Source organism: Ovis canadensis, chromosome 19 (assembly GCF_042477335.2).
Source record: "Ovis canadensis isolate MfBH-ARS-UI-01 breed Bighorn chromosome 19, ARS-UI_OviCan_v2, whole genome shotgun sequence".
Classification (NCBI taxonomy): domain Eukaryota; kingdom Metazoa; phylum Chordata; class Mammalia; order Artiodactyla; family Bovidae; genus Ovis; species Ovis canadensis.
In genome coordinates, this window is record NC_091263.1 from 31,432,990 (window position 1) to 31,446,830 (window position 13,841).

The window sequence follows — 13,841 nt, forward strand, 5'->3', positions numbered from 1 at the left end:
GTTTCCTTTGCTTGAATGCCCCCACCCCATCCCAGCACTTCAAAAGACTGGCTTCCAGTCGCAGGAACACAATAGACTGAGTGTTTGTGACCCCCTGCTCCACAGCCATTTGTATCTTGACACCTATTCCCCAATGTGATGGTATTTGGAGGTGGGATTTGGGGGAGGTGGGATTGTCCTTTAGTTGCTAAATGGTATCCAACTCTTTTGTGACCACATGGACTGTAGCCCACCAGGATCTCTGGAATCTGGCAGGCAGATTCTTTACCACTAGCCAACAGGGAAGCCGCAGGAGGTGGGATTAGTGTCCTTATGAAAGAGATTCCCTTGCTCCTTCTACCAGGTGAGGACACGGAGAGAAGACAGTGTCTGGGAACCAGGAAGAGGGTCCTCACCAGACACTGAACTACCAACACCTTGATCTTGGACTTGTCAGCCTCCAGAACTACAAGAAGTAAACTTCTGGTGTTTATAAGTCACCAATTTATGGTTTTCTGACTAGCAGCCCAAACAGACCAAGACACTTCAGATCTTCAAAAAAAAAAAAGCCCACCTCTGCGGTCTTTCCTGAGCCCATAGGCCAATCTAGCTCTCCAGCCAGTTGCTGTCACATCACCTTGTGTTGTTTTCTTCCGAGAACATCATTCTCTGAAACCATCTTGATTATCTGCATATTTGTTCATGGTCTGAGTGCCCCCTTCCTCCAGGAATGTCAGCTCCTTTAAGAATGTGACAAGGTTGTCTTGTTTCCTGTTATATTCTCAGCCCCAAGGAGGGGCAGTATACAGTAAATGCCTAATAAGTATTTGGTGAATGAATGAATAATGGTTGTCTGCAAGCTTCTCTAGGGAAGGAATTAGATGTAAGTAATAAAATGATGATGATGATAGCTATTTTTTAAGCCTGAAGGGTGCATTAAGCTTTGTATCAAATACTTTTCATGATTATTCTTCATGACAACCCAATGGGGTAGGAGCTATTTTTAATCCCTATTGGTCAGATCCAACTGATGCTTAGATGAGCTATACCACACAGCTAGTGCTGGCTGCTGGTTTTCAAAATGGGGTCCCTAAGTAGCCACAGCTTCAGCATCACCTTGGAACCTTGGAACATCACCGTGTAATCAGAAATACACGTTCTTAGGCCCCACCCCAGACATACTGACTCAGAAACTCTGCGATGAAGCCCAGCAATCTGATTTTTAACAAACCTTCCATGTGATTCCGACTCACTAGTGTGAAAAATCTATCGTTAAAAGAAAGATGAGGTTGAACCTCTTTTTTAAAAACGGCTTTATTGAGAGAGAATTCATATACCACACACACTTAGGCGAGTACAGTCTATTGGTTTTTATTATATTTTCAGGGCTGTGTAACCTCCAAATAGATTTGGTGCAATCACCAAAATAGACTGGGATTAGATTAATAAATTAAAACATTTTTTGTCTCCCTTAAGAGAAACCTCATACCCACTAACAGTCCCCATTCCCTTTGCATTCCCCAGCCACAGCTCTAAACAACCACTGATTAATTTTTTGTCTTTATGATTTTGCTATTCTGGACATTTCATACAAATGAGATGATACAAACAAATATTAATATGTGATCTTTTGTGATTGGCTTCTTCCACTTTGCACAACATGTTCAATGTTCATCAGTGTACTGTAGCAGCATATATCCTTTTGACTGACAAATAATATTCCATTTATGGAAACACCAAATTTCTTCGAACACTTTTTAATGCAAACATTTGGGTTGTTTCTACATTTTGCCTGTTATGAATAACACTATGAACATTCATGTATAAGTTTTTGTATGGATATAGATTTTCATTTCCCTTGGAACTTCAAATATAACTCCAAATATTATGTATACATAGAACTGCTGGGTCACAGATCTTATTCTTAAGCACTACACATTTCAGCTGGTGTTAATTATTATTATTAAATCCTCTGCTATTATTAAATAATTATGTTATCAGTAACACCAATATTTGTTTATATCTATTAAGTATCTCTGTTGCAAAGCCGTTCACTTGTATTAATACAAATCCTTACCTTAACCCTTTAAGATAGGAATCATCATCCCTGTTGAACAGGTGAGAGAGACTGGGGCTCCGGGAGGTTAAGGCAACTTGTCTACACTCAAACAGCTAATGTGAGTAGAGCGGGGATCACAATTCACATTGGCCTGTTTCCTGTGCCCTCTGTGCCCAATGCCATGTTCTGGGCCATACCCTGCCCCAAAGCTTTCAAAACACGCCTACACCCTTACTTTTTGGCTTTTTCTGGAAGTGAGGCTGGCCTGCCATCCCAAGGGTAAGAGCTGCACACTCAGTGCCCATGCTCTCTTCCAGCTGGGGCTGAAGGCCAGGGGAGGGGCTGCCCTGGGAGCTGGAAATAAAGTAGAGGGAGGGTTGGGCTGAGCAGGACAGGATTGGAAGGTTAGGAGGCTGTGAGCCGGAGGTAAGAAGTTTCATATTCTGGGTTTTTTCATTTGGGTTTGGTTTTGGCTCCTAGAGAACAGGTGAGGTGGGGCTTGGCAGCTTTGTGATTGGGGGTGAGGAGTGAGGCTGGAGCAAGCTGAAGGGGAAAGTGCTAAGTCAGGGCAGAGGGCTTTCACAGTCAGGCTGGCCTGGAGAGACCCCCATATTGTCAAAAGGAGACTAGGGAGGGGCCTGTGCACCATATACTCCTTGAGCCCCTTGCTCTGCACCAGGCCCGGTCTGCGCTGGGGTGGGAACAGGAGAACATTTCAGGGTGAGGCACCCAGAGAGAGGTTAGAGGGACTGGCAGAAGCGGACACTAAGGCCCACCTGGCTGGGGAGAAGGAAGTAGCAGGATGGAGGGGAAATTCTGTGAGCGATCACAGAATGCAGTGAAACTCAGGCTTCAAGGCTGCAAAGCTTTAGCCCTGGGCTGGAGGGAGGCAATGCTGGTGGAGGAACTGGCTTCAGGAAGGCCTGGATCGGCCAGGCTCAGGAGAGAAGGGCTGGCAGGTCATCCCAGGGCTGTCGGCTAGAGCTGTGCTGCCCAGGATGGCTGCCAGCAGCCCGCAGCCCTGGTGGTTGTGTACATCTAAACCAGTTAACATTCAATAAGATTAAAAATCCAGCTTCTCAGTCATACTAGCTACACTTCAAGTGCTCAATAGCCATGTTAGGGTAGCAGCTCCAGTATTAGAACGGATATAGAACCCACCATGGTAGAAAGTCCCTTTGGCCAGTGGGAAGCCTCAGGAGGGGTTTGGATTGCTCAAGGACCCACTGGAAAGAGCAGCCTTAGTCTATGGGGTGCCTGGCCTGGGAGGTCTCTGGACGACAGGTGAGGGAAAGTCCCCAGCACTGTGAGGTGGTGTGACTAGCCTCCTGCCAGCGTAAAGTGGACTCTGTCCCCAAGGGCGGAAACTAACTGAGCAGGGCCTCTTCACTTCGATTTGGGATCCCTCATCAGTGTGACTGGAACCAGGGGTCAGAGAAACATGGAGTGAGTGGTGCCGGGGTGGGAGGCATGGCTGCTGAGGGGGGCTGAGCCTGGGCACTGAGGGGGTCTCCAACTTGGTCATGGTGGTCTACTGGGGTTGAACAGAAGAAGGGCTGGGGGAGGTGTGTATGAGTTGAGAGGGGAAACCAAAGTGGAGGCCTGATGGATGGAGGTCGGGTTGCACGGTTTCAAAAAACAAGAGGGGACTTCCCTGGCATCCATTGTTTAAGACTCCCAACTTCCACTGCAGAGGGGGTGGGGTTCGATCCCTAATCAGGAAACTAAGATCCCACATGCCCAGTGGGGTGGCCAAAATAACATTAAAAAAAAAAAAAAGACAAGAGAGAGAAGCCGCTCATCCCTCACAATGGGCTATCTCTGCTTGCTTTCCAGGCCCAAAACTATCCAGCTGACGAGGATGGAATACGCCAAGAAGTCCCTCAGCCTTCTCTACCCTAAGTCCCTCTCCAGGTAAGGAAAGCCAGCTGGGGAAGGGAAGGGGACCTAACGTGCTCTGTAGGGCAGACCTTCTGCAACCTCGATGGCCATGTAAGTCACCTCGGCATCTTGTTCAAATGTGGATGCTGATTCAGGAGGTCTGGAGTGGGATCCTTCCACAATTCCCCAGGAGATATTAAGGCTGCTGCCTCTTCCCAATCCCCATATCACACCCTAAGTAGAAACAGGGAGATACTGCTTGAGATTTTGATTCTTGATCTCACTTAAAATTCACCACAACTTTGAGAAGCGGGGATTATTTTGCCAGATTAATAGTCAGGGAAACTGAGGCACAGGGTGGGCACTCTGTTGGAGCAAATGTGTAGTGAAGCCAAGATTTGAACTTGGGTTTGCCTGACTCCAAAACCTAGGTTCCCTGCAGTCCTTTGGTTCTCCATTGTGTATCTGAGTTCAAACTCTCTTATACTGATCTCAGCTTTGCCATTTCATCTCACATTACAGATGATAAGGAGGCAAAGAGAGGAAAGTGGTAACTGGGCAAAGGTTGGGCCATCTTCTGTCACTGGCTACTTGTCACAGTCTGAGACCCGGCAGCATCAATGTCACTTGGGAACTCATTACATACGTAACATCTCAGACTTCACTCAGACCTACTGAATCAGAAGAGCCTGCATTTTAACAAGATCCCCAGGGGACATATATGTCCACTGAAGTTTAAGATGCACTGATCCAGCAGGCTTTTAAGGAAGACTATCCAGAGCAGACTAGGTGGATAGTAGGGGAAGAGGAGCATGCTGAGCTGAGCCTAGAGAACTGGGGAGTGAGTTACCCTGTGGTGGGGTGAGAGCTGGAAGGCAGCGCACAGCTCATGCTGATGCTCCATATGGCTCCCAGGTACATGGCAGTGAGCACTTCGGTGGTGACCCAGCAGCAGCTGTCAGAGCCCAGTGCAGAGGCCCCCAGGGCCCGGCCCTGTAGAGTAACCACTGCTGACCGGAGTGTGAGGAAGGGCATCATGGCGCACAGTCTTGAGGACCTCCATGTCAAGGTAGGGACGGGCCTGCCTTCTCACAGCTCACCATGGGGACCTTGGTTGACAGATAGCCCTGACAGCTACCTCTGGCCTTGGTGTCATGAGGTAGGACTTCAGTAGGGATGGAGTTCATAAGAAAAATATGCTCTGAACAATACCTCTGGCCTATTGTTAGTATCAGATGGTAATGTACTGCCACCCTCCTGTCACCAGACAGACAAGACTCCAGACGGGCACCACCAGCCTATTGAACTTGCCATCAGAAAGGAAATCTTGGACTTCCCTGGTGGTCCAGTGGTTATGACTGTGCTTCCAATGCAGGGGGCCTGGGTTCAATCTCTGGAGGGGGAAGATCCCACATGCCCCTTGGTGTGGAGGAAAAAAAACTTTTGTAAATTGAAAAAAAAATTAAAACTATTGATCAGTAAGGTTCCAGAGAGGAAACCACGGACACATAATACTTGTGGGTGGGAGTAACAGTGGGCACGAATGACACCCTTCCCCATTTCCACGCTCCCCCTCCACGTGGTTGGGAGTAACTTGTCCTAGTCGTTCCTTTTTTTTTTTTTAATTTTTTATTTATTCACCTTTGGCTGTGCTGGGTTTTCGTTGCTGTGCAGGCGTTTCTCTAATTGAGGCAAGCAGGAGGTACTCACCAGCTGTGACGTGCAGGCTTCTCGTTATGACAGCTTCTCTTGCTGCAGAGCACGGGCTCTAGGGTGCTTGGGCTTCTGTAGCTGCGGCACATGGGCTCAGCAGTTGCAGCTTCCGGGCTCAAGAGCCGAGGCTGATAGCTGTGGTGCATGGGCTTAGCTGCTCCACAGCATGTGGGATCTTCCCAGACCAGGGATCAAACTTGTGCCTCCTGCACTGGCAGGCGCATTCTTTACCACTGAGGCACCAGGGAAGCCCTTAATAGTTCCTTCTTATAAAGACACCTTTCCTTCTTAAAGCCACATTAGGATTAGGGCCCACTCTAATGCCTCACTTTAATGTAACTACATCTGTAAAGACTCTGTCTCCAATGATAGTCACATTCTGAGGTACTGGGATTAGGACTTCAACATATGAAATTCACAGGGATACCATTTGGCCCATAATACATACAAATCAAGTGAATATAACTGAAGGTCCAGAAATAAATCCATGTATCTGTGGTCAATTGATTTTTGACAGAATGCCAAGGTTATTCAATGGAGAAAGGGTAGTCTTTTCAACAAATGACCAAGTCAATGGGCTATGCAAATGCCAAAGAATCTAGTTGGATCCCTCCCTCATATTATGTATAAAATTAATTCAAAGTGGATCAAATACCTAAATGCAGAGCTAAAACTATAAAATCCTTAGAAGAAAACATAGGAATAAGAGCACATAACCTTGGTTTCTTAGATATGGCACCAAACCTCGAAGTAACCAAAGGGAAAAAGTTGGACTTTATCAATATTAAGAACTTTTGTGCATCAAAGGACACTAACAAAAAAATGAGAAGATAATCCACAGAATGGGTGAAAATATTTGCAAAACACATATCTGATAAGGGTCTAGTATCAAGAATATATAAAGAACTCTTAAAAGAGGATCTACTTGAAAATGGGCAAAAAATCAGAATAGATGTTTTTCCAAAGAAGATGTACAAATGGCTAATAGCACATGAAAAGATGCTCAACATCCTTAGTCATTAGGAAAATGCAGATAAAAAACACTTCATAACATTAGAATGGCTAAAATGAAGACAGACAATAACAAGTGTTGATAGGGATGTGGAGCAGTTGCTAGTGGGAATATTAGATCATGCAACTGCTTTGAAGAACAGGTTGGTAGTTCTCTAAGAAGAGTAAACATAGAGTTATTACATGACCCAGAAATTCCAACCCTAGATATATATCCAGGAAAATTGAGAAGATATGTCACACAAAAATGTGTACATGAAGGTGCAAAGCACCACTATTTATGATACTCAAAAAGTAGAAACAACCTCTATGTTCATCAATTGAAGAATGGACTAAAAATGTAGCATATTTATTTAGTAGAATATTATTCAGCCATAAAAAAGTAAATAATCATGCTGAAACACAGATTAACTTTGAAAACTTGCTAAGTGAAGGAAGCCATTTATATGAAATGTCCAGAACAGACAGATCCATAGAGAGAGAAAGAAGAGGAGAGGTTGCCAAGGGTGAGGAAATGAGGAGTAACAGTTAATGGGTACTAGGTTTCTCTTTGAGTAAAAATGGGATTGAAAATGTTTTGAAATTAGATGGTGGTGATAGCTGCAGAATTTTGTGAATACAGTAAAACCCACTGGATTGTGTACTTTTCAAACAGTGAGTTTTCATGTGAATTAAAACTTATCTCAATTAAAAATTACATATGTGACTCCCATTATATTTTTATTGGACAGCACTATTCTAGAATATTACCCATGAAGTCAGATAAGGAATACCACGACATAGGTTCTTTGGATGGTGACCCCACATCAAGGGCCCTGGGTTTCAGTCCCATCCCATAAAACCCGGCCCACTCATTCTGTCCCTGACAGTCCCTCTGTGGCTACATATGACGGCAAGAGCATCACTTACCTTATTCTCCAGGTCCGGGATACCCTGATGCTGGCGTACAAGCCTTTCTTCCTGGTGCTGGAGGAAGATGGCACAACTGTAGAGACAGAAGGGTATTTCCAATCCCTGGCAGATGACACCGTATTCATGGTCCTCCACAAGGGGCAGAAATGGCAGCCCCCATCAGAACAGGTGATATCCCACCTGGGTGGGAGAATATTGGGAGCTTAGGAGAAATCCTGGAGGGATGCTAACCACATACTTGTCTTGATGCAGAGCACTCAGTACCAGCTCACCCTCTCCCGCAAGCCTGCCAAGATCGATGTGGCCCAAGTAACCTTCGACCTATACAAGGTGAACCCACAGGACTTCATTGGCTGCCTGAACGTGAAGGCAACTCTCTATGGCACATACTCCCTCTCCTATGATCTGCACTGCTCCGGGGCCAAGCGCATCATGAAGTGAGTGAACTGGGATTAGCTGGGGCTGGGGTGGGTACACAGCAATGGGAGTGGCCCTGGCTTCTCCCATGCACCCTCAGCCTTCTGGGAGCCTGGGACTGGTGTTGATGCTGACCAACCATGACAGTTAGCATTTGTCTAGGACTTCATGGCTGCGCTCGTGTTTTAGTTTATAGTAGTGTATACCAAAGGGATTCATACACTCCTGCTGGTGGAATCTGGATACATTTAGCTTTCTTCATCACCTTCCACTATAACAACTATTTTTCAGCTAAAGTAGTAACTTTTCCTAAGAAATCTTCTAATCAACTTTTAAAAAGTGAACGTGTCAAAAATTTTATTGAACCCAGTTAAGGAGAGAACCAGCAAGAAGTTACAATCAGTTCAAAATCCTACCCATGTATAGATTCATCAAGAATGCTGAGCTAAATTTATAAATACAAACTTTGATTTTTCCATGGGTGTGGAAGGGATGAAATAAGTGTCCTTCCATAGATCAGACTTAATCTGCAGTTTATAGCTAATAGTCACTTATATGTCTGCTGCTGCTGCTGCTAAGTCACTTCAGTCGTGTCTGACTCTGTGCAACCCCATAGATGGCAGCCCACCAGGCTCCCACGTCCCTGGGATTCTCCAGGCAAGAACACTGGAGTGGGTTGCCATTTCCTTCTCCAGTGCATGAAAGTGAAAAGTGAAAGGAAGTCGCTCAGCCGTTTCCAACTCTTTGCGACCCCATGGACTGCAGCCTACCAGGCTCCTCTGTTATTAAAGTACAGTTATGGTGGTGGTTCCCAAATTCAGTTGCTACAAGTAGTACTCTAGAGAACTCTTACCCCATTAAGCAAATGTAGCCAACTAGTTTAAAACCACAAAGCTGGCCTCTTGCCAGTTAGTTCTGACAGATGCCACTTCTCCCAGTTGCTTCATTTAGTGTTTACTGAGCACTCTCTATGTGCCTGACCCTATGCTGTGAGCTAGAGACGCAGGGATAAACAAAATGTCAGAGCAAGCTCCAAGGGGGCAAGAATTTTTGTAGCCTCCAGTTCCTTGCCGAATGCTGTATCAGCTGGTACCACAGCAATAATTCAAATAATGGGAGAAGCAATGAAGATACATATGAATTGTCGTTCACAGTGGGCTTCTGAGAAATCCTACTCTGGGTCTCCAGAGTTCTGCCAGAATGTATGAGGCTAGAGCATACCAGACCTTTTTGGCTTCCTGAGTTTCTTCTCTGCATTTCCAGTCTCCACATGAGGGACCTGAGGCTGCGGTCTGCCTGCCACAGACGACACTCAGTGGTGGGCTCAGGCCTGGTTCTGTGGCAAGAAGTTCCATTTTCCTCCTGTGCCATATCATGTCCGCTCTTGACCTGGGCTTGCTGCCAACAGACAGCAGGTTGCAAAATCTAGAGCAAGAAGTTTCAGTCTTTAAACTTGGTCCATCTAGGGCAAGTGGGACTCTCTGACCTAAACACAGTAGGAGTACTGGTACTAAAAAACAAGAATGATAGCAAGCTGGAATCCCTGGAATGATTTAGGGGTGTCAGCAAGCGTTTTTTCTTTAATGATGGTAAAATATACATACCATAAAGTTTACCATTTTAACCACTTTTTTGTAAGTATAAAATTCAGTGACATTAAGTACATTCATAATATTGTGCAATGGTCACTTGTACATACATTTCCAGAACTTTTCATCATCCCAAACTATAACTCTGTACCCATTAAATACTAACTCTCTATGTCTGCCCCGCCCAGCCATACTTACCTCTGTTCTCCTGTCTCTGTTAATTTTCTTATTCTAGGTAACTCATGTAAGTGGCATCATCCAATACTTGCCCTTTGGTGTCTGGCTTATTTCACTTAGCGTCATGTTTTCAAAGTCCATGTTGTAGCATGTGTCAGAATTTCATTCCTATCTATGTCCAGATGGCTAGTTTGAAGACTCAGATCTCTAATCTGAGAAATGGGTATTCTTCTCAGGTACAGCCTTTAAATTTCTGAAGGATTTTCATGTACAGATGTTCATGGTTCGAACTTTCTGTCCCCCTCCACCTCAATCATAAGTTCATTTATTGAATGAAGGTTAACAGAAGACAGATTTTAATATCAGCCAGGAAGAATTCATTTTCCTTGTGTTTTCTTCTCCTTGCTAGGACTAGACACCCATATGACCCTCTTTCAAACAGATATGGATAAGAATTTGGTTAGTCAAGCATTCAACCACCTAGTCTTGACTCCATGTCTCCCCTGTTCTTCTAAACATCAGGCCCTGTATTAAATGATTTATATTATTTCAGCCTCCTTAACCCTGTTGGGGATCAAAGTGGTGTGACGCATATGAGGGCGCTGCAGCTCAGAGCTATAGTAGTTTGCCAAGCTTGTCACAGCTAATGAGACTGGATGAGAACTCAAGCCTGTCTGACTGGAGTCCTGCTCTCAGTGCACTATAGCACCAGGCTAGGAGATCTTCACGTCCAGCACTCTGAAAACCACCTAGATTGCAAATGTCTTGGTAACACTTCCGTCTAGAACAGAGGTGATGAATGGGCAGAGTTATGTGACGCAGATCCATCTGGCTGATCCAAAGTTATCAACAGTATTAGAAAGACTAAAGGAGCTTGAATTTTGCAGAAGAATACGCAGACATCTCAGTTAAGGCAGACCCTGTCCCATCTGCTGAGGGAAGGCAACATCTGTTCTATTTGCAGATCACTCTACAGTTTATGAAACGGAGCCTGGGGGAGCAGGCATTTAGAAGAGGCAGGAAGGAGTTTTATTGGTGTTTTGACCCTAATGCCTTTGCATTCCACCCAGGGAAGCTCTCCGCTGGGCCCTCTTCAGCATGCGGGCCACCGGCCATCTGCTGCTCGGCACCTCCTGTTACCTGCAGCAGCTCCTGGATGCCACAGAGCGGGGACAGCCCCCCAAGAGCAAAGCCGCATCCCTCATCCCAACCAGTCTGAAGGTGCTGCAGTGAAAGCCCAGCCAAGGACCAGACTGGGGACCCCATGCTCAGCGGGTAGCACCCACAAGCCTGGCAGCTAGTGAGCTTCTTACCTTCCCACATCTCCCTCAGCTCTATGGGACCATGAATGAGGAAGTGGGGGGAAGGGCCTGAAACCTGGGCTGGGCCAGCCAAAAGAGAACGGAGGGCTCTTGGCCTGGCCTGGCTCCTTCCTGCCCCAGGTAGCTTAGTGGACTAAGACTCGTCACCAGCAGGCAATGGCAGGAAGGCTGCCGCTCAGCAAGCCATCTTCACATGCTACACTTTCCTTACACTGCCTGCCTCCTGGCCTCCCATCCCAAATGAACAGTCAACCCACTTGTGTAAGACATTAGAGAGGTCACAATAAACTATATATGCTGATACATTTTCTGTGCTTCTGTTCTTTGCAAGGTGAGAGTAGGGTTCTATCTGGAAAGGTCTAAGGGAAGAGAGAACTCTGTTGTCAAATCATTCTCCACAATGTGGATTAGGAAACAGCACTTTTCCCACAAAAAAACAAAAACAAAATTGCAGTTAATTCTGAAACTAGTACTAAACTTAAGTAGACTGTATAACCAAGATGGTCAGTGACAGTTTCCAAACAAATTTGCCTACCAGAAGGGCTTTGATTGGGAACAACAAAAGACCTAGAATTGCCAAAGCAATAAAAGAATAAAGCTGGAGGCATAACCCTCCCAGACTTCAGACAATGCTACAAAGTTACAGAAATCAAAACAGCACAGCACTGGCACAAAAACAGACATAGGGATCAACGGAACAGAATAAAAAGCCCAGAAATAAACCTGCACACCTACAGTCAATTAATCTTTAACAAAGGAAGTAAGAATATAAATGGAGAAAAGACAGTGTCTTCAGTAAGTGGTGTTAGGAAAACTAGACAGCTCCATGTAAAAGAACAAAATTCGAGCATGCTCTAATACTATACCCAAAAGTAAACTCAAAATGGATTAAAGACCTAAATATAAGACTGGACATTATAAAACTTCTAGAGGAGAACATACGCAGAACACTCCTTGACATAAAACACAGCAATATTTTCTTTGGATCCATCTCCTAGTGAAGAGCCTGAGCTACTCCATCTTGTAAAAGAACTCCATTTTGCAAAGGTACCAGGCAAACAGACTTAGACTTTGGATATTGCCTAAATTTGCCCCACTGTGCATGAGTCAATCAGCCCTTAGGTTAAACCTCCTGACTTTAAGTTCAAGAATTTGTGATTTACCTTGGAAGTAATGATCTACCATGGAAGTAAAAAAAAAAAAAATCAGAAATCCACACACAACACTATAGAAGAGGGTAACCAATCAGTAGTCCTTCAGCCTGAACACCCCCTTTGTTACCCTTTCACCTGAATATTCCCTATATAAGCAGTGGAACCCAAAACTTGGGGCTCCTCTCCTTAACCGCTGCGTCGATAATGGTGGGAGCCCTAGCTCGAGCTTGGTAATAAAAACTCTCTTGCTTTTGCATCGGATACCGGCTCCCTGGTGGTCGTTGGGAGATTTCGAGACTTGGGCATAACACTAGAGTAACGAAAATAAAAGCAAAAATAAACAAATGGGACCTAATTAAACTCAAAAGCTTTTGCACAGCAAAAGAAACAATTAACAAAATGAAAAGACAACCTCTGGAATGGGAGAAAGTATTTGCAAACAATGAGGCCAACAAAGGCTTAATCTCCAAAATATACAAACAGTTTATACAGTTCAACATAAAAAAAAATCAAAAACTGAGAAGATCTAAACAAACATTTCTCCAAAGAAGACATACATATGGCATATAGGCACATGAAAAGATCCTCAACATCGCTAACTATTAGAGAAATGCAAATCAAAACTACAATGAGGCATCACCTCACACCAGTCAGAATAGCCATCATCAAACAGTTTACAAATATAAATGCTGGAGAGAGTATGGAGAAAAACACCTACAATGTTGGTGGGAATGTAAATTGTGCAGCCATTATGGAGAACAGCATGGAGGTTTTCTTACTAAGGGATTCCCAGGGTTCGATTCCTGGGTCAGGAAGATCTGCTGGAGAAGGGATAGGCTCCCCACTCCAGTATTCTTGGGCTTCCCTTGTGGCTCAGCTGGTAAAGAATCTGCCTGCAATGCAGGAGTCCTGGGTTCGATCTCTGGATTGGGAAGATCCCCTGGAGAAGGCAAAGGCTACCCACTCCAGTATTCTGGCTTGGAGAATTCCATAGACTGTATAGTTCATGGGGTCGCAAAAAGTTGGACACGACTGAGTAACTTTCACTTCACTTCATTGTAAAAAACTAAAAATAAAGTTACCATATCATCCAGCAATCCCACTTGGGCATACATCTGGAAAAGATAGAAAATTTGAAAAGATACATGTACCCCTATGCTCATAACAGCACTGTTTACAATAACCAAGGGATGGGAGCAACCTAAGTAACTATCAGTAGATGAATGGATAAAGATGTAGTATACACATAAAATGGAATACTACTCGGCCATAAAAAAGAATGAAATAATGCCATTTGTAGCCACATGGATGGACCTAGAGATTACCATACTAAGTGAAGTAAGTCAGACAGAGAAAAACAAATATTTTGATATCATTTATATGTGAAATCTAAAAACATAATATAAATGAACTTATTTACAAAACAGAAACAGATCTATAGGCATGGAAAACACACTTATGGACTTTCCTGGTGATCCAGTGGTTAAGAATCTGCCTGCCAATGCAGGGGACATGCGCTGGAATCTGGTTCAGGAAGATTCCACAGGCTAGGGGCAACTAAGCCCCTGTGCCACAACTACTGAGCTAGCCCCTCTAGAGACCAAAAGCTGAAACTACCGAGACAGAG

The 13,841-nt window shown here is 44.6% G+C and overlaps 1 protein-coding gene across 2 annotated transcripts; it reads left to right on the forward strand.

Annotated features, from left to right (window-relative positions):
- Positions 1-2,405: 2,405 nt before the first annotated feature.
- On the forward strand, positions 2,406-11,363 carry CIDEC (cell death inducing DFFA like effector c). 2 transcript variants are annotated; one of them, XM_069562017.1, is made up of 6 exons: positions 2,406-2,464; positions 3,875-3,952; positions 4,835-4,988; positions 7,565-7,723; positions 7,808-7,992; positions 10,809-11,363. In XM_069562017.1, the coding sequence occupies exons 2-6, from the start codon at positions 3,900-3,902 to the stop codon at positions 10,969-10,971; spliced, it is 714 nt and encodes a 237-aa protein (XP_069418118.1). In that variant the 5' UTR covers positions 2,406-2,464; positions 3,875-3,899; the 3' UTR covers positions 10,972-11,363. The 2 variants fall into 2 exon arrangements, with proteins under 2 accessions (XP_069418118.1, XP_069418117.1); XM_069562016.1 differs by lacking the exon at positions 2,406-2,464 and adding an exon at positions 3,216-3,484.
- The last annotated feature ends 2,478 nt before the right edge of the window (positions 11,364-13,841 follow it).